General features: G+C 37.2%; 1 protein-coding gene across 1 annotated transcript in view; it reads right to left on the bottom strand.

Annotated features, from left to right (window-relative positions):
* Nucleotides 1-21,182, bottom strand: part of LOC145671729 (cytochrome P450 4C1-like) — a 99,452-nt gene that overhangs the window by 74,010 nt on the left and 4,260 nt on the right. Inside the window, exons 3-4 of the mRNA XM_081740932.1 lie at nt 14,110-14,295; nt 12,603-12,672 (exon numbers count right to left, since the gene is read on the bottom strand). Coding sequence (XP_081597058.1) covers nt 12,603-12,672; nt 14,110-14,295 — 256 coding nt within the window. The remainder of the gene's footprint in view (nt 1-12,602; nt 12,673-14,109; nt 14,296-21,182) is intronic.

Here is a 21,182-nt window from a genome sequence, read left to right as displayed (position 1 = left end):
AGATCTTTGACGGCAGCATCGCAACGGAAAATTGTTAAATCATTGTATTATTTCTAGGTCGCCACCGCGTGTAGAAAACCGCGGAAAATAACGCTGATTCCGGTTCGGTGGAAAGTAAGTGTGGTACCGATTAAGTTCCAAAATCACACTGCACGGGACAGATTTAACACCGTGTCTTCAAATACGTGGATGAGCGATTGGATGAATTATTTATACTCCAAATGCAGAGAAACAATTATGACACTTAAATTATTTCAGATAATAAATACATAAAAGTAATTATAACGAATAATATCTTTATGGAAGTTCATCTTCAAAGCTAACGCTGAAGTACAATGGAAATTATATAATTGATAAAAATAGCAATGCATCATTAAATATTGAAACATAATAGGAAATCAGCATTTTCAGAAAAGTGACATTACAATTGAACTCAACAGAAGAAATACAGAAATATAAGGTAGGCATCCGACTGTCTTCTTTTACAATTCCATATTTCGGCAGCCTTCATGTTACAGTTTAAATTTAATCATTGTGGTGCATTTCCGAAATGTAACAAAATTAGGTTAAGTTCAGAAGTTTTGTAGTAAGCTTTCAAGAGTTTAAATTAGGTTAAGCTGATATAATGTTATTCAGTTTTTGCATGCATTTTCTAATTTAGATAAAACTTTGAATAATTACTCGTATCCTTTGCAAATAAAGACATGATAATGTTGAGACAAAGATAAAGCTGTTAGTTCGTTAGATTACCGAAGATGTGGCATAAAATACAACTACCTTCAGATAGCAACATGTCATCATGTATCATTGGCTTCAGAAGCCTAGTATAACCCAATCCTTCTTCATACAGTTAGGTCTGGCGTCTTCATAACGGGCGAATGTGCATTCTAAATAAAATTCTTATCTTTATATTAAATAATTATTTAAATTATTTGCCATATGCATTAATTCAAAATATGTATACACCATACATATTCCATTAACTGTATAACTATTAATACAGTATTTAACTTCATTTAACAATTATACACACTCTATTCCTGTTATTACACACAGATTCTACGGTAACTGTCATGAAAAGACTTAAAGTACAGGCTTACAAAAGAATTATTTAGAACAGGATCCTCATTAACATAATATTATCGTGAATATTGCTATGCCACAGTAGGTAATTAACGTGTCTGAAATTAATTTTGTTATATCCTTTCGATTCGTGCTTCATCGTCATGTATTACAAGCAAAATACGAATAAACTCATCAATTTATGTAAAATTCCAATATGAAAACAAGAAACTGGCAATTTTGGATTATTGAAAACATTTGGAGTTAGTATTTGCGCATTCTGGATTTCATTAGTGGCATGGCTATGCAATAGCATAGGAAAAGGGGAAGCAAAGCTTCCCGAAGATTTGCTTAGTTAATCATTTTATCCATCTTCGTAACACACAAAATAAATATTTTCGGACAATATATAAATTAAATTTAATATTACCTTGAAAGAGGCCACTAAATATTATTTTCTTCAAAGATAAATTTACTGAGTTATGAGCACAATTAAAACGTATTCAAGCATTAAGTTACTTTGTATTTAAATTATAACATTCATTTTATCTGAAATCGGAAGTATTATAACTGCAAATCGATTTTCTTCTTTTTTCTACAATATGATACAAACCAACGATCATGTTCCTGTAGTACCTTCCATTAGAGTTATTTATTGGTGCAGATAGATAATATGTTGGTTACATCATGTGTTTCTCAATATCAAAATTTATATTGGTTGATAATTCATGGACAAAAGAACAAATAAATTGAAACTTGAAATAAATAAATAAGAAACACTTGAAATAAATAAATAAGAAACAATGAAAAACCATTAACAACAGCATAGCTGTGATGCTGGAGCATAACAAGCTTCTCACTTTAGGTAGTGTATATTTACAACGAAGGGGGTTGCACGTGCATCTTTGCACCTCCCCCTTCCTAAATTCGGCCCTGAGTGTAGTGATCATTTTGAAACGTTTCCTGTATTTGCAGGAATAAGGTTTGCAAATGGCTTTCATTATCCTAAACTCGTCCAAGTCGATTCAGCAAGCAGTCATTCAGTTTGTGAGTGAGGGATGTGAACCGACCGAGGTGTTTCGTCGGATCAACTACGTCTATGAACTACGGAGATGCATATGTATAAAAAATTGGGATTTGGCACGAGTGTTTAGCACAGATCAAACAACAAGGGATCTTTCTAACTCGGCCGGGAGCATGATGTTGCCGCAACCATAGAATTTTCCATTTGAAATAAGAAATACATACTATACCAAATTTCATGTCTTTAACCTTAAAAGATTCTGGGATATCGGACATTTTAATATATTGCCACCCTCTTTTCTCTTTCCTCGTCGAATTTTCAAAATGTATTCAACCTTAGTAGTACCTTCATCATAAATCCTATGGTCTATCCAGATTTGAAGTGTCTAATCCAAACAGATTGGTCTGGGTGTTGATTACTCAGTCATTCAAAACTTCTTTTATAAAGGTGTACCAAAAAATAAGGTGAAGTTGTCACTAAAACCCAAAATTTTTTGTGTAGTTTTTTTTTTTTCGTACATTGCAGATACCGAAGTGAATCAAGTCTGACGGCAATTATACTCTTGAACGTCAGCTAAATTTTCGGCATATGTTTTAAAATTAGTCCGGATATGGGTGGAGCCAAGTTCACGTGAAGACAGCCCCCACCCACTTTTAATAATACACCCACTAATTATATATAAACTATGTCAAAAATTACAAAATTTGTGATGACGATAGTGCATGGAAAAAGAATTAGTGTTATTTATCTCATTAGATAAAAATCAGAAATGAAATGTTTTCTTTGATGATACTGCCATCCAAGATTTTGGTATATCTTTTGGCTTTCTGATAAGAGGACTAATTTTCTTTTTATGCGATATCGTCAGCACTAATTTATCAATAACTTTATTTAAGGGTTTCATCGCAATCAGTTGACTGGGTGGAGCTAGCGCAAACATAGGTCCACCCAGAATCTTTCTTGATTTTTGACATTTGTGTAACTGCATACTTTTTTAAAAACATTATAAGTACTCAGCACTAATTTGGCACTAACTTTTGACGTGTTTTAAAATTAGGGCGTGTGTGAGTGGAAGTAGATTTAAGGACATAAGACAAAAACGCTATCATCTGTACAGAGTGCGGATAGAACAGCTAGTGTCTTTTGAAAACCTGTTCTACACTGGTACGAATGTTCATTTTATCACCAGAACAGCGAGAGATATCATTTTTAACCACAGTAGAGATATTCGCAGCAGTTTATTACTGCCGAATAATTTTGTCTCTAAAAAATCAAAAAAATTAAGTAGAAATTTATTTCACACAACCAATTCCTCAACGCAATGTACCTACTTTGTAGATTATTTCCAAACGGAGGATAGGAAAGAATTATTTTTTGCAGTACTCAAAGACATCACACGCTATAGTTTACGTGCCTTTCTTCTCCAAAGACAATATTTTTAAAAAATCTAAAATAAGTATTTGATCTAAACTTTAAAAAGCATTCAGGATGACTTAGTAGGGATCAAACAAAGATAAGAAGAGAAAAAGAAAGACAGTATTCTAAACTATTCTGCATCTCAACGTAAAAACATTTTCTTCTGTCAAAAATGATCCTTCAAACAAGTTTCTGATTTACTTTTTTTAAATATTCGTAGTTACGTTTCAGCTAGCTACAGTCAACATTGAAACTTTCATGTAGTATTGAGCGATTTTTTTTTAAATCTGTAGTTCATATCAAAATGTTGCTATGAAAAGTCTACAGACCTGTACATATACAACGAGATACTTTGTATAAATTGATAATTACTTGTATTTTTGGGCAGAAAGTGCTTCTACATAAGCACTATGCCAGATATAATGTTAATTTAAAAATAACAGAAGAAGAATGTTTTTAATATATAAGAAATAGACATTATTATATAGTTGGTTGCTATGTTGTTGTTGATAGATACTTAACTAACATGTACGATTGTAATACAGTCTATGTGCATATTCGTTCCACGAGAATCAACGAATAAAATTGTTTAAAACGTATCATCGTTTTGTAATTTCAATATAAAAGGTGAGAATACTAGTAAATGTAATCACGGAAGATATTTTAATGTGTAAACAATTACTACCACTCAAGATTTACTGATATTATTAACCGAACCAGGTTGATGACTACCTTTGGTGAGTCGTTATAAAAATTTTGGTTTACCTCACCCGGGAATCTTGTAAATTCATATCCGTACAGGGTGAATTTACTTCTGTAATAAGGTTAATGACTACGAACTTTACAAGACTTAGAAGTGGTAGAATAATCACACGAAAAATGAACGGTGAGGCCATGGAGAAAGAAACCAGTGATTGTGATAACGGTGAACAAAGTGCAGCACCAGGAATGACATTAGAAGACCGAATTTTGCTAGCCTTACAGCGGCAAGAACAATGTCGAAAAGATGATTCGGAAGCCATGAAGCGATTAGAACAAAATTTGGTTCAAATGTCCAACGAATCCAGCAGACAATATGAGGAATTAAAGCAGACGATGGAGCAGAAGTCCGAGGAATCCAACAGACAATATGAAGAATTAAAGCAAGAATTAAAGCAGACGATGGAGCAGAAGTCCGAGGAATCCAACAGACAATATGAAGAATTAAAGCAAGAATTAAAGCAGACGATGGAGCAGAAGTCCGAGGAATCCAACAGACGATTGGAGCAGAAGTCAGAAGAGACGAAACAATTTATTATACAGGCGATGAATGACATCACCGCGCAGTTTGATGAAAAGTTAAAAAGAATATCTGAGGATTGCCAGGATAATCAAAACCATCTAATCCAAGAAGTCAGTGGTGTAAAAAGGGATTTGGAAGTAATAGAATCTACTGTACAGCAACAAAAGATTCAGGTCACGGATAACTCCAACCAGATACGCGCTAATACTCAGTTGATAGCTACCTTACAAGAGAAAATCAGGACACTACAGATCAAGGACAACACATACCGTAACAACATGGTTAATGATCGTGTAGAATTCCCTTGTTCACAAGAGATGACTTCGCCTTCACCCGTATCTGATGAGGACATTATTTTGGAAGAAATTTATCCGAGGAGTACCGATGTGCAGAAAAGAGATGGTGCAACTACACATCACGCCATAGGTAGGAATTGTCACTCAACAAGAACACGGAATGATAAAAGGAAGGTAAAGTTAAGCGTAAAGATGAGTGAAATACGTGCTATGAGTAAGTTCAGTGGTAAATGTAATGAGAATGCTACTTCTTTCCTAGAAAAATTCCAGGACGAGTGCAATATAATGTGTATAGATAAATCACAATATATGAAATTAATCCCTCATTTATTACTCCCACCATGTTCTTTATGGTTTAAAGCAGTGCGAGATCACGTCAATACGTATGACGAGTTCAAAACAGCGCTAATCGCAAATTACAAAAATGACTTTTTGCTTGCAAATAGAGATGCCACAATTAGAAATCAACATTTCAATCCTCGTTTGCACAAATCTGTTGTCGAGTTTGTTGTAAATACATACAACGAATTAAAAGTCGTAAATCCATTGCAATCAGAATCTAGAATCATAGCATCAATTCGAAATTTGCTACCGTTTAAGTTACAACAGATCCTGTTTTCTACCCAGTGTATGAGTTTTAACCATTTATTAATGCTTGTTCAATGCTATGAAACTCAATACCATGCTCTGAATCAACAAGCTGGAGTAGGTAAAAGTAAAAATAATTCAGATCATTTTGTACCTGTTCGGAATCTAAATATCCGTAGTGTGAACGATACGGAACACAACCTAAACCGAGTAAATTCAAGCCATCAGAATGAGCAAAATAGGCAAAGCTATGTTGGGAATCCGTCTAACCTAACCAATCGTGACAATAATTATGTCAGATCAATCAACCGAAGTAGGCATAAAAGCAATCGAAATACATGGCAAAATTCTAGAAACGCTACAAATTCTATGTATAGACATAATCGTTGTTCAAGAGATGGCACTTCATATCAAAATCAGAATCACGACGCAATACATGTACAAAATATTGCGGAACCTAATCATGATAGTGCAGTACAATGTACTCTAAGAGAATCATATGCTAGTACAAATTTAAACTGACTCTAGTTAATGAAGTAAGGGTTAAACCCATACCAGCTATAGATTCTTGTGAACATTTATTTTTAAGTTTATGTGTTAATATCAATAATGAAAACAATTTTTCATACTTCCGATCGATTGTTCAACAATCGATTGCTATTAGCTGTGACGTACCAGACGTCAGAACAGCTGCTTTTTGAATTCCTTCCCGTTCCTCATCCTGGGTGCTTCTCCAAGCCATTTCTTCGAGCACTGTAGTCCAGACTGATCAAGCCAAGGGTGTGCAGTGCTACAGATTTGGTAGGGGATTCTACTCCACCTTGACTACTATCCAAACGGGTAGTCAGACCTTTATCACACATTACATCATTATCATCTACATCTGAAACTCTCTGCTACATAGCTCCTGGGCTTTTGCCCACCTATTTGGCTATTACGATGGCGGACTCAGGCAAGGCATCTTCCTTGAAGAGCAAAGGTCGTCATTCTAGTCTCCCGCGCGTCGTAGCCGGGCCATCCGTTCGTGCCGGAAAGGCAGAACCACGAAAGGACTCTGGTGCTACACATAGACGCCAGCGGCGAAGTTCACAGACATCTGAAGCCTCTATTGTGTCTAACGGCTCTGTTCGTTCTCGGTCACCTCCAGAGAAAGAAACCTATGCCGCCCGCCTCAGCACTTCGCCTCCATCGAAAAAACAACATCTGCACTCCGATTCAGACTCAGATGCAATGGTCATTGCCGATACTCCAGAAGAGAACTCCAAACGTACTCCACAGCAAGCTATTCATTCTATGCTTCTAACCAATTTTGACAGCAAGTTTTCAAATTCCAAATTTGTTGCACTTCAACTTCGAAAGTATTTACCACGCGCGGCCATCTCCGAGATCGTCCATACCCGCAATGGTATCATACTAAAGACTACTGATCAAGCACTATTCCAAACAATCAGAAACAAAGTGCCTATTGACATTTTTGGCAAAAACGCGCAATTAACCTCACTTCAAGACACCCGACGTAAGCAGATGCCTCCTCCTAGACGCACACCATTACTTTCCGTTGTTATTAGAGGGGTAGATCCCTCATACACCGATGAAGAAGTGCTAGAAGAACTAAAATACGAAGGGCACACCATCACAAAGACCATTAGGATCAAGAATGATCGAGGCCCCACCTACATGGTTCGGGTGTTGACATCACACCAAGCAACCATCGACGATTTGTTAGCGAATGGTGCTGTCATCTATCAACATAAGCATCGCGTGGAACCATCACGTTCACCACCACCTTTGCCCGTGCGATGCGAAAAATGCCAGCAATATAACACACATTCAACTTCCGAATGTCGGAACGCACACAAGTGTGGTTATTGCTCCGGCCCACATTCTACCCGTGCCTGCACAAACCTAAAGTCTGCTCCGACTTGTCCCACTTGTCAGGAGCAACATCCTGCTTATAGCTATAAATGCAAGGGCAAACAAGATCCACAACGGGACCATCCTGAATTGGTAGTACCTCTTCGTACATCAGAACAACCTATCACACATCATCAGTCTACAGACGCTCCGATAACCCTTGACCAGCTTCTGACCTTCTTTACTTTGGCTATGCAGAACATCCAACCATTCCAACGACCTCACATTCTCCAGCAAATCATTCAAGCTGCAAAGTCCACATTCCATGTTAACTTTACTGCCACTTATTCTGGGAACACCGTCCATTTTCACACCTCATTGCCAGATTCTCATTCTCATGGCTCTAGTGTTCCTGTTTCTTAATATCCGTTCATTTCGTCAAAACAAAGTTCTCTTTGAAACGTTGCTCCTTGAAGAACACGTTACAGCCTTTCTGTTGAACGAAACGTTCTTAACGCCATCAATGGTTTTTCGTGTACCTGGCTATACCTTACTACGTGAGGATTGCAAATTACTTGCCCAACGCGCTCATGGTGGTACAGCCGTTGGCTTCCTTCATAAAACTCCGCATCGACGACATTTTTGCAATACTCTTCATCTACCAGAATACGTCCTTACTTCTCTATATTTTCGAAACATCACCATCACCGTCGCAACTATTTACATTCGTCCTGGACACCCATTACCAACAGCGTTTGTTCAATTTATATCCAACTCATTCAATCACTACATCATTATGGCCGATTTTAATATGCATAGCCGGCCCGATCACGAAAGAACTACCTTCAAAAATTTCCTTACCACCCACACGACAGGTATCATACAAGATCTACCGAAACATACTAGGCCCATTTCAAATACAACGCCGGACATAGTCATTTTATCAACAACTCTAGTCTCCCACAGTCTTGTCGAAATTTTAGACCCACTTGGTAGTGATCATGTGCCAGTAAAACTTACCATTAACACTCACAGCTCTAACACAACTCAGGCGCAACCAATTCTCTCTACCAGCCTTCGTTTTGATAAAGCAAACTGGAAGAACTACAGATCATATCTTTCTACCAACACAGATCACCTCACAGAACCTACAACGGAAGACGAGCTTTACACTGCAATTGACACTATAACTGTCGCAATCCAAGAAGCTAGTACACGTTTCATACCTACTTGTACCTCCCGCCCATATCAGCCCACTTTGCCGCCAAACTATCTCACCATGGTAACACGTTCTCGACAGCTATATCGTGAATATACTCGCACGCATAATCCAGATGCCCTTCGCCTTCATAAACAGTTACAACGCACAGTTCGCAATTATATTCGTGCTTATAAACTTAGATGTTGGATTAAAACATGTAATAAACTTTCAGATAATAATCACACTTCAAAGTACTGGAAACGTTTCAATGCTCTATGCGGCAAATATACAAGGACTCCATATCCTATTTTAATCGATAACTCACCAGCACAAGGGGACGTAGACAAAGCAAATGCTTTTGCAAACAATCTCCAACGCATCTTCACACCTCTTCCTTCCGATGATTCTTCCCATCCTGCCGAAAAAGTTAATGTGAACTCTTCCGTTTTACAACCTAACATATGCCATTCCCTGTTACCTGACACACCTCTAACTTCACCAATTACAATCGATGAACTCAGAGCTGTTGTCAACCGAAAACGTAATTCTGCACCCGGTTTTGATAAGGTTACTTACCGCCATATCAAAGAATGCCCGTTATCACTATTAACTCTTTTAATAACCATTTATACGTTCATTCTCCGCACTGGGTATTTTCCAACACCCTGGAAAACTTCGAAAACACTTATGTTTCCTAAACCGAACAAACCTTTAGATGATGTTTCATCATACCGTCCAATTCAGCTTACCTCCACATTTAGCAAAATCCTCGAACGGATACTGGTCAAACGACTCCATACATACCTTGCTCATCATCACATTCTTCCGGTATATCAAGCCGGCTTCAGACCTGCTTTCTCCATCAACGACCAACTTCTTCGACTTACGAATCTGATCACCATACATTATAATAGCGTCAAACCCTCTTGTCTGGTACTATTCGATTTAGAAAAAGCATTTGACAAAGTCTGGCATCTGGCACTCATTTACAAACTTATGCGCCTTCATACACCAATCCCTTATATCAGATTTATTTTCAACTTTCTCAATGGCCGTCTTGCATACGTTTCCATAAACGATCATCTATCACATCCGATTTTTATACTTTCTGGTGTCCCTCAAGGTTCTGCGTTATCGCCTCTTTTATATCTCCTCTTTGTTACCTATATGCCTCAACTTCCAGACAAACTGCACATGTTTCAGTATGCTGATGACACTGCATTCCTTGCCCTTTGTAATACAGTCCAGGAAATCAATACACTTTTACAAACAGCCATAGATAATTTCTATCAGTGGTGCAAAAAATGGCATTTATTAATTAACGCTTCTAAAACTCAGGCCATCGTCTTCCTACCGCCGAAAAAGTCAACCAAAGTACGCCGTAATCCAAACCGCTTAACGCTTCAGGTAGACGACGTTCCAATACAAGCCAGTAAGATAGCAACATACCTAGGTGTAACCTTCGATCGGCATCTTACGTGGAAGAAACACCTTACCACGATTACTAGTAAAGCTTACAATCGCCTCAATCTTCTGAAGCGTTTAACTGGCACAACCTGGGGCTTAAAACCTGCCACCGTACTCAATACTTACAAAGCCTTCTTGCGCCCGACCCTTACACATGGCCATACAGCTTGGGTATCTGCTCCAGACAGTTTTTACCAGAAACTACTCATTCTTGAAAGACATGCCTTCCGAATAGCTTACCGGATTAAATTACCCAGTCCTACACAATACCTATACCGTCTCATTACATTTCCTACCTTACAATACCACATCGAGAAACTCCGGGTAAATTATATCACTCGACGTTACCAAGATCATCATCCTCTTTTGTTGGATACGATGCATTATTCAGCAGTACACCCCGCACCTTCTCGCTTTCTGCACACACCCCTGTCACTACTATTCACACTGTACTGTTACACACTTCCACCGAATCATCCTGATATTATTCTACTTGACGATTTTCATACTCACCTTCATCACCCTCTCATCTTCCCATCATATAGTGCACAGTGACATTCCCTTTAACTAACATGGGCTTTCCTCTGTCTCCATTATAGCCTAGAGTAGCCCCTAGGCAAGAAGATAGTTTCATCTGTGTTCTTACATAACCTGCGTGTTGTGGCGTGATTTGCACCTCATCTCATTCCTCATCTCCATAATCACAAGACTTATTCCTATATCGAAGCCTTTATTTTATATATAAGCATATGCCGTTAGCATCATTTTCACATCATAATTACTTTCATCGATCACCCTTGCTCCATAATATGAATAATACTTTGTTTCTTTCTCAGTATGTATATTGTGTAATTTCCTGATTCTGTGTATCACAGCATATATTGTATTTATTTTGTTTGTTTCTTGGTTTTTTTTCTTTGTTGTTTTTTTTCTCCTGTTCCATCCAATATGTTAAGGCCGCAAATGGCCTTAAGTCCTCTGTTTTGTTGATATGTTTAATAAATAAAGATTTTCTGCTTCATAACACCCCTTAGACCAACCATAATCCTTGATCCAATAATTGTTCCAATTTCCCTTACCTAAAAGAGGGCGTAACCCTCTAACAGAGTGCTAGCCATTGGCTAGCTATTAAAAAAAACAATTTTTATGACTTCGATATACAAGCACTATACTTGATAGGATTAGTTAATGAACTCATAAATATTTTATCACATTTGTTTCAACAAATGATAATTTTCAAATGATTTTAATTCTTTCTTGTTAATATGAAAGAGTTATAGTTCGATTCATTAAAAGCAAAGGTTATTTATAGTATATTTGATTGTGTGTTGAAACTTAATTGTCAAAGATTATGTTAAGTATATGATTCATTCTATTAAGCTAATTATTCGACGACTGTCTTCATGTACCACCTTATATGTTACTTGAATAAGATTCTTCTATATTCTGACGCCTAATTGATACAATGCATACTGTTGAATATCATCTAAAGTAATTAATATATAATACGCCCTTGATCATGATGACTCATGTTTTAAATGTAATTGCTTCTTACTATTTTGAATTCGTACCCTTCGTTAATTATATAAATAAGCGACGACGTTTTAATAATAAAATATATATATTATTGTAATAAAAGATAAATGATAATGAAATGAAAGATTTATTATAAATATATTTATATGAATGAAAATAAATAATGTTATATATACATACGAGGGTCGATCAAAATGTATAGAATATAATTAAGGGAATATTGTTCTTATAAATGGACCAGTGGTTCTTAGATATAAAAACCAAGCTCCCTTGTAACTTTTATATTCAGTCCCATCGTCGGGCGACATTTTTATACAACGAGATACTTTGTATAAATTGATAATTACTTGTATTTTTGGGCAGAAAGTGCTTCTACATAAGCACTATGCCAGATATAATGTTAATTTAAAAATAACAGAAGAAGAATGTTTTTAATATATAAGAAATAGACATTATTATATAGTTGGTTGCTATGTTGTTGTTGATAGATACTTAACTAACATGTACGATTGTAATACAGTCTATGTGCATATTCGTTCCACGAGAATCAACGAATAAAATTGTTTAAAACGTATCATCGTTTTGTAATTTCAATATAAAAGGTGAGAATACTAGTAAATGTAATCACGGAAGATATTTTAATGTGTAAACAATTACTACCACTCAAGATTTACTGATATTATTAACCGAACCAGGTTGACGACTACCTTTGGTGAGTCGTTATACATAAAACGATAGACTTGACAACACTGATGATAATGAAATACATTTTTTTTTAGAAAAAAGAAAAATCTGTATTTGGAGCGGAAGTAGGTCAAGGGAAGTCTTACAAATACTAGCATTTACAAAAAGAAGCAAGGTAAAAAATGACATTACCTGGCCATAGCGTCAATGTACTCAGAGTTGCCATCAATTTGAGCCTTAATACTTACGCCCATTGTTGTTTCTGGAAAACAAAAGATAAGGAAAGCTAGAAAATGGTAAAATTGACAATCCTGTTTAACGTAATATTGCATTGCAAAAATGGAAGGTGTTATCCCAGCTTATGGATGCATAAATTTGAATAATGTTTAAAAGAAATATCTAATGTTATTTCAAAAGAGGAATATATAAGTAATCAAACTAATACTATAGAAGATCTTCGTCTCAGATTCCTAATAATGTTTAGAAACGTTATGCAAAGTATATGCTTTTAACCACGTAATAGTCTATACCAACCCATGCTAGACGAAGTTTGTATCTGAATGTAATGTGTTAAGTCATGATCAGTAACGACAAAGCTGTCTGACACTTAAGATAGCTATGTAGAACATAGTTTGTTTCGACTATCTTACCTTACGCGCATACTCGCCGTCGCTAACGCGCCTGCTTCCTTCGGATACCCATCTTCTACTCAACAAGCCCACCGGCTTCGATATGCCCTGACTTTCGTACTTTTTAGTGGCCACTTGGTACAAGATGGCTTGTTCATTTGCGTAGTCGTGCTTATGACGAATATCTCAATGCTAACCAATAAGAATTAATCCATCTTAAAATAAATAAGCACTTAAAATGAGTACCCAGGAATGGGATTCCTCCCACAAGAAATAATTCATAAGGTATCAGGTGTGCATTTTCTGATAAACGAAGTACAGAACATAAATTACATGAATTCATGTATGTACAGGGTCCGGCAAAAGAACCTGTATTTGGAGAGGGCACTGTGTGAGTTGTGGTGAGAATACAGAACGCAGGGGCTACCGTTCAATAGCGGTATACGTGTCATTTTCAGTAGTCGCAATGCCGTGGCGCGGTGAGCATTGTGCCTTTGTTATGGAAGAGTACATTCGCAATGGTGTTTTGTAATTACTACTTAGCGGATATTTTGCATTCGGTTCAGACTTGGCCAACATGATTCTATTACGGATAGAAAAACTATTCAAGTTTGGGTGTCAAACTTAAAAGCGACAGGTTCTGCACTAAGGAAAAAGAAACGACTGACCGATCTGTTTAAGTGCTGAACGCTTTGGAAATTGTTGGATAGACGCTCTCACACGCGCAACATTTTCCAAGGTGTTGCGGTCCGAGGTACATTTTGTTTTACTAATGTAGTTTTCTTTTCGTATCACTCGGTAATTTTTGAGATTTTGTTTCAAATTTTCTTAAGTGGTTGCCATTCCCCCATTTTCGCCTACTACATTGCCTTTTAGTAGCTTATTCTTCTATTACTCTAAATCTTCCTTACTCTATACTGCCTTCTCTACAATGTATGAAGATTTTTTTGTAGGTTAAGTTTAAACTACCTAGTGTAAAACATTCGTGTATAGTGGTACATTTTATCTTGACCTGCACACAAAATTCTTTACAATAATTTATAGTAGAAACTTGAGGAAATTTTACGTACCACATATGACATCCAAAGAAAAAAGGGTAGTGTATGGCAAAACATCGAACTTCGGTGATCCAATTTCTTTACTGAGTTTTTGTATAAATAAGCGGCTATTCTCATACAGAATTGGAATAAACTGTTTAAGAATCTTGAAATGAAATCCAGGTGTAACCAACTTCCTATGGTTTCGCCATTTCTCACCTGCATAAAAGAAATCGAAAAAAAAATGTTTGAATATTCATTTATGTCTTGAAATACATTCAATTATTGGGAGTATTGTCGCTTCCTAAAGAGTAACCTCCATAAAGAACGGAACTTTTAAAATACAGAGTATTTCTATACTAGTAAGTTGGTATCACTGAAAGTTACAAGATTTTTTCTGTTGCCTTTGTGGTTAAGTAGTCACGGGCCGCCGAATAACACATGATCTGTTTTCTGTATATGTAGGAATGTCGCGCTTCACGACAGAATAGTGAAAATATATTACAAATATGGTGAATATTATCTAGACACTGGTGAATGATTGACGATTACCATCATGCGCTATTCGGTGTTCCGTGACTACTTTAATATAAAGATAATAAATGAAAATCGTGTAACATTCAGTACTGCCAACTTACTAATACAGAAATTGCGGGTATTTCAAAAGTTCAATTATTTATGGGACATCTTCCACAATTTACATTGAGAAGATTGTGATGCGTGCTGCCATCTGTTGGCAGCTAGGGCTCCTTTAAAGTCACCTTAAATTAATTTCAGGAGATACCAATATGATGGAATGTGTACTATTGCAAAATATTGTATAAGTATCAATTTATACGGAGTTCGGTTTACCAAAACTCGTTTATACATTTACCCTGTCCGTCCGCGTCTACATCTTTCTGGGAGACAAAAAAAAAAAAAAAAAAAAAAAAGAACTATTAGTTGAATCCTCTCCAAATTTGGTAAGAATATAGAGGATCCAAAGAGGGGGGCGCGGTGGATCAGTGGTAGAGCGTTCACCTCCGGTGCTTGGGGTCCCTGATTCGATCCCAGTTCGCGCTGTGTGGACTTTGTGCTGGACAAACACCGTGCTCGTGGGTTTTCTCCGGGTTCTCCTGTTTCCTCCTACTTTCTTCATTCCACCATTTCATTCATTTCTCATCATAACCGTCTCCTTTAGCCTAACCGACATAAATGTGGGACGTAAAACATAAAGATTGCATTTCATTTTAGAGGATCCAAAGTTATGAATCTACTTCGTTGGTCGAGGTGATCTTTAAACCGGAAGTGGTAGAAACCAATCATTCCCGGTTTTTACATCAATCACTATGGAGCTAAAACGGGAAAAAATATTGGAAAACGGTTTCTTGCAATCCAGCCGGAAAGAGGAATCGCAGTTTGTTCATCTTCGTCGCTGACCGTTATTTCGTTTTCCTCATAACCACAAACAAGTAATTTATGTCACACTTTATTATCCCTCAAAAGAATTATGATATTTTATAAGAAAGAAAGTGTTCTTTCTTTTTTTAGTTTAACGTCCTATGTATATGCACCGAGGTTTAGAGTGACGGTTATGATGACATGTGTTATCATATTAGAATGTCAAGGATAGGAGGAAACTTAAGAACCCCGAGAAAATTACACACACACGGTGTTTGTCCATCACCAATCCCATTTAACGATACTTGGGATCGAACCAGGGACTACACACGACAGAGATGAGTGTTCTATCGCTGGGTCACCACAGAACAAAATGCTTTTGTAAAAGTAATTGCTTGGCAATGGTATATATTAATAAAACAAGACCTTTGCTGTGTCACTAAAATGATTTATCCTCATGCCAGGTAGTTTATTAAACACTTTTCTCCAAAATGTGATGGAAGTGAAGTTGCATCAGGGTTCTGTTAAAATTTAGCACGAGTCACGTAACATAAGAGCCATTGTATTGAATAGAGAGATTCCCTTTTTTCTAAGAATGATTATCAGTGGCGCAACTAGTTTTACTGCGCCCTAGATCGATCGATCATGGATTTACTCATATCCGCCCCTGCCCAACGCATTTCAGCAGCTGCGTTATATATATATATATATATATATATATATATATATATATATAGTATTAAGAAGCCTAAAGTTTTTACTTATGTTTTTCCTAAGACAATGCGCCTGCCCATAATGCCCTTTCTTGAAGCAATATTTAGCAGCCAAGCGCATTCTTGTGCTCGACCGTCCTCCGTATTCCCCAGACCTTTCTCCTTGTGACTTTTATCTATTCCCAAAAGTGAAACGTGCATTGAAGGGAACACATTTTCAGTCTGTGGAAGGGGTGAAACGAAAAACGTCAGAGTTATTGAACAATGTGACATCTAATGACCTACAGCATTGCTTTGAACAATGGAAGACACGTATGCAGCGGAGTATAGATAGGGAAGGGGAGTATATTGAAGGGGATAACAGTCAACTGTAACTTCCTTTGCAATACAGCACATTTATGACACCAGTCTCGTTATTTAATTGTCTCACCTCGTGTATATATATATATATATATATATATATATATATATATATATATATATATATATATATATATATATATGTGTGTGTGTGTGTGTGTGTGTCGAAATTCTGTATCTGCAAATGGTTAACTCAATATAAATAAGTAATGTGACAGCTTACCTATAGATATGTGTAATGACTAGAAGAATCTTTCCATACGTATATGCAAACATCAACTTATATGCAATAAAGCCACAAGAAAAAAATTAATTAGCTCCAGTGCTATATTCCTAGAATTTTTGGCAATTTTACGCTCTACTGGTTTCAATAAATAGCGTATGCCCACCATCATGATCTTTTCATTTCATCCCAGATTTAAAGTGAACATATGGTGAGCTATAAAAATATTAGGTGGATATACCCCCGTATACCCTCCATTACACCCTTGATTAACATAAAATAAAATTTTATCAATAATATCTATGTTCTAAAATACCCTGAAGGGAATTGTGAAGTGTTATAGTCTACTAATAAAACAGTTCAGAACACTAAACTTTGTTGTAACAGGGAAAAAAATTGTCACTTGATAAACATTAGAGTTTGAACTCACATTAAATATTGTTTTCGTTCTTGATACAACTTGGAATATCAACAATTCATAATACAGTGTGTCTATAAAAATACTATCATACTCTAAAGTGTAATATGTCACTTTAATTAATCGTATTTAAATGAAATTGGTCACATTTGAAAGAAAAACACAAATATTTTTGTGCATATCAACAATGGGCAATAATGCAAATGATAAAGGAATCAAACACACGAAAAGTATATTCACTTATGATTACTTTGCGATTAGTCGATATGGGTTCATTGTTGGATATTTAGCAGGCAGTTGCTGTTTCTGCTGGAGGTCACTTCCCAATCAGGATCCTGCCGCCTACAGTCAGACAATTTGTCCATGCTGACCAGATGCCGCGGTCGGATTGCCGGCGCCGGACACCGGCGTCTTTCTGCGCGATTTTCGACCGCGACGAATAGTTGTCCTGCCGAGCAGTCGGCCAACGGCCGAGAATGAGCATTAAATGAGCCGCCGACGCCGTAAGGACCAGGCAGAGGATCGGAAAGAGGCCTTTGCGACTCTGACGGGCGGCAACAGTCGGCAAAGAGTCGGCAAAGTGCATTTTATTTTACGATCTTCGATCGCTTGTCGCCTCGGCAAAAGGTCGGCAACTTCGAACAAGTAGATCGTGGTGCTGCAGCGGACGGGTGCCGGCTGCCTCCGGCGGCATGTCATCGTCGACGGCGGCAATCCCTCTTTCCGACCGCGACTTTCTGATGGGGTTGGGAAGCTTTTATGTTTCTGTATATCATGCCTTAATGTGCTAACGTAAATTTATTTCCTGTCTTTATGTTGTGTTGTTATTAAAGAATAAGTTTTAAGTAGTTATGGCGACTTCTCAAGATTGAAGTTGGCGTGTTTTGATGCAGATTCAGTGTGCTTTTGTACGAAAGTTTCAAGTCAATTTTTAAGTGGTACAGTGGCTGCATGTGTCATCAAAGGAAAGGCCATTCAGAGAGACCATCTGTCAGTGTGGGAATTCCGGAACAAGTGCAATAGACATTTATACGCAGTCCTAAGAATCGGGTCCACATTCCATGTCTATGAGGTATGGTAAATGTATTTGACTTTTTCTTTCAAATGTGACCAATTTGATATAAATGCGATTAACCAAAATGATGTAATATCAGTTTAAAGTGTGATGTTTAAGTTTAAAGTTTAAGTTTAAGGTTTATGGGCACGCTGTATTAAGAAAGTTTTTTTTTAAATATGTAAATCATATGGGACACACCAGTAAGAAATAATTCTATATACTTTGATTTGATACAATTTAGACTTTATTACAGGCTTCCTTGACTTACAATATGTTTGCAGCTTCATGATTGCACGTGGTGGTGTAGCTAATGAATAAGAAAAATAAAAATGTTGATCAAGTAATTATTTGCAGTGAGAACACCACAAAAATATATACTTTAATCATTTTAATTGATATTTGTATATTCGAGAACTATCCAGAAAGTAACTCACGTTTTAGAATAAAAAGAAAACAATTGAAAGTAGACGTTTTTTTTATTTTATAAATTTTGAAGCGCCTGTCTTACAGTCCACTTCTACATAGTCGCCGTACAAGGTTAGACACTTATCATAGCGATGAACAAGCTTACGAAGTCTATTGTCATAAAAAGTTGCCGCCTGTGACTTCAATTATCCCCGCACGTCAACCTGAAAGTCTGTGTTGTCATCAAAGAGTTTCGTTACTAGCCAGTTCTTCATGTAGGGAACAAGTGGTAGTCACTCGGCGCGAGATCCAGGCTATATAGCAAATGGTCTAAGAGCCTGTAAGAGGGCTCCTGGGTCTGCTTGGCCGACTCCAGGCGGGCGTTATCTTGAAACAGCAGGACTTTTGCATTCAGTTTTCCTCGCCGTTTCTATCGAATTGCTCTTCCCAAATCATGTAAAGTTTCACAATATTTTACAGCGGTAATTGTTAAACCGTATTCCGAAAAGACGACTTGCAGAACACTTATACTCAAACGCAGTAGTCATAAGTTATCTTGCAGACATGGGTTGCAAGTTTTCTTGGTGGATTGGTGTTGCCCACTTAATGGACTGCATTTTATAAAACAATTAACGCACTTAACCCAAGTCTCGTATCAGGTTTCATTTAATACTAACTTCTATTGATTAAGATTAAATGTCAAGTATTAATAGAACAATTTAACGTTAGATTTTAATGCTAAAGTATTATTCTGACTTTTCTTGCTTTGTATATCTAATTGTACATGCAGCCTTGGGGGAGAGGTGAAAAAGTTGCTGCCACCAACTCAAGAAATTGCCGTCTTTGTTATAGACCTCCAGGAATTTCAAGGTGGTTGCTATCCGCTGAGCTATTCGATCCTCTATCGAAATTTTCGGAACCCGGTAGCCTCAATAAGCTCTATGAAATTTGAGGAAATTCAAACGAGAGCTTTATTAACGTAAAACGGTGATTCTGACGAACCTTGTGATTGGTTTTTGCGACCAGATCATCTGTCACAGTAACCGGTCGCCCACTTCGATTTTCACCGTGAACGATTGTGCGGCCACCTTTAAACATGAGGCTTCATCGCCTCACTCCACTTTCACTCATTATCTTTGCCATAAAACTGATACATTTGTCGATGAATGCCAATCAGTTCAGTGTTTTCTCGACAACAAAAATTGTCTGACCGACCTCAATCACAACTGACGGGATTTTTATTCAGAGCAGAGCACTCGTGTTAACAATGTATTATGAACATAAAAGCAACACGAACTTCACAGGTTCTCAGCTGAACAGGATAGGGTCCAGTGTTGCCAAAAAGTTGACACGAAAAGTCACTAAGTGGGAGGTGAAGTGACTCCAATTTGGGATGAAAAGTCGCTAAAAATTATTCGTGGTATTCTCTCTCTCTCTCTTCATATTATATATTCTTTATAGTACATATATATATATATATATATATATATATATATATATATATATATATATATATATATATATATATATATATATATACTCCATGCAAAGCGTTTAGGGTACCCGTCTTTCTCGCGGAAGACCCGGCTTCGATTCCCGGCGGGAGCTTACATGGTTGGGATTCCATGTTCGTAGGTCCACGTATCATATAGCCTCACTGCCGAACGGGACGTTAAAATCAACTCCATGCCATATAAAACCCAAAGGTTCAATTTCGCGCTCACGAAATCTCGCTAGGAAAAACCACATGAAATTTAAACCTTTAGAGAGAGAGAGAGAGAAAAAAAGTTATACCCATTCGTCGTTGGATCGAAGTTTTAGAAGTAATACTGTATTATTTCTGTCTTTCAATGGAAGCTCTGCTAACTAAATGACATGGAAGGTTCAAATTGTTTTCCATTAGATGATAAGACGTAGCCCATCAGAAAACAAAACGGGATTCTGGCGATATCACATGCTATATGGGCTGTATATTAGTCAAACTCCTTGACGTTTGGACTAATTCAGTTAAGTAAAAGGAAAACAAACCTATAAAAACTGTTTTCAACTAATAGTGCTTGATTTGTTCACATCACAAAAATCGCTAGATTTGTAAATAAGTCTTCAAATCATTATATAAAAATCACCAAAAAAGTCACTAACCGGAAGTGTTATGTTTTTCCGCTATTCTGGAAGTCGAATCCCCTAGATTTAGCGACTTTACCCCCAAATTGGCAATACTGCTACAGTCTCCGCACAAAATGGCGGCGATTGCCCCGCCTCTAGCGGCACCCCGCTGAAACGTGAGTGACTTTCTGGGTAGAAAATGAAAAAAAAATGAAATCTTTGAGTTTTACGTCCCACGGTTATGCCGGTTAGGCTAAAGGAGACTGTGATGATGAGAAATGAATGAAATGGTGGAATGAAGAAAGTGGGAGGAAACGGGAGAACCCCGAGAAAACTCACGAGCACGGTGTTTGTCCACCACAAAGTCCACACGGCACGAATTCGGATCGAACCAGGGACCCCAAGCACCGGAGGTGAACGCTCTACCACCGAGCCACCGCGCCC

The sequence above is a fragment of the Thermobia domestica genome, chromosome 15, assembly GCF_964235325.1.
Source record: "Thermobia domestica chromosome 15, izTheDome1.hap1.1, whole genome shotgun sequence".
In the NCBI taxonomy this organism is placed as follows: Eukaryota; Metazoa; Arthropoda; class Insecta; order Zygentoma; family Lepismatidae; genus Thermobia; species Thermobia domestica.
The sequence above is the reverse complement of the archived record's forward strand: the minus strand, read 5'-3'. Positions and strand labels throughout refer to the sequence as shown.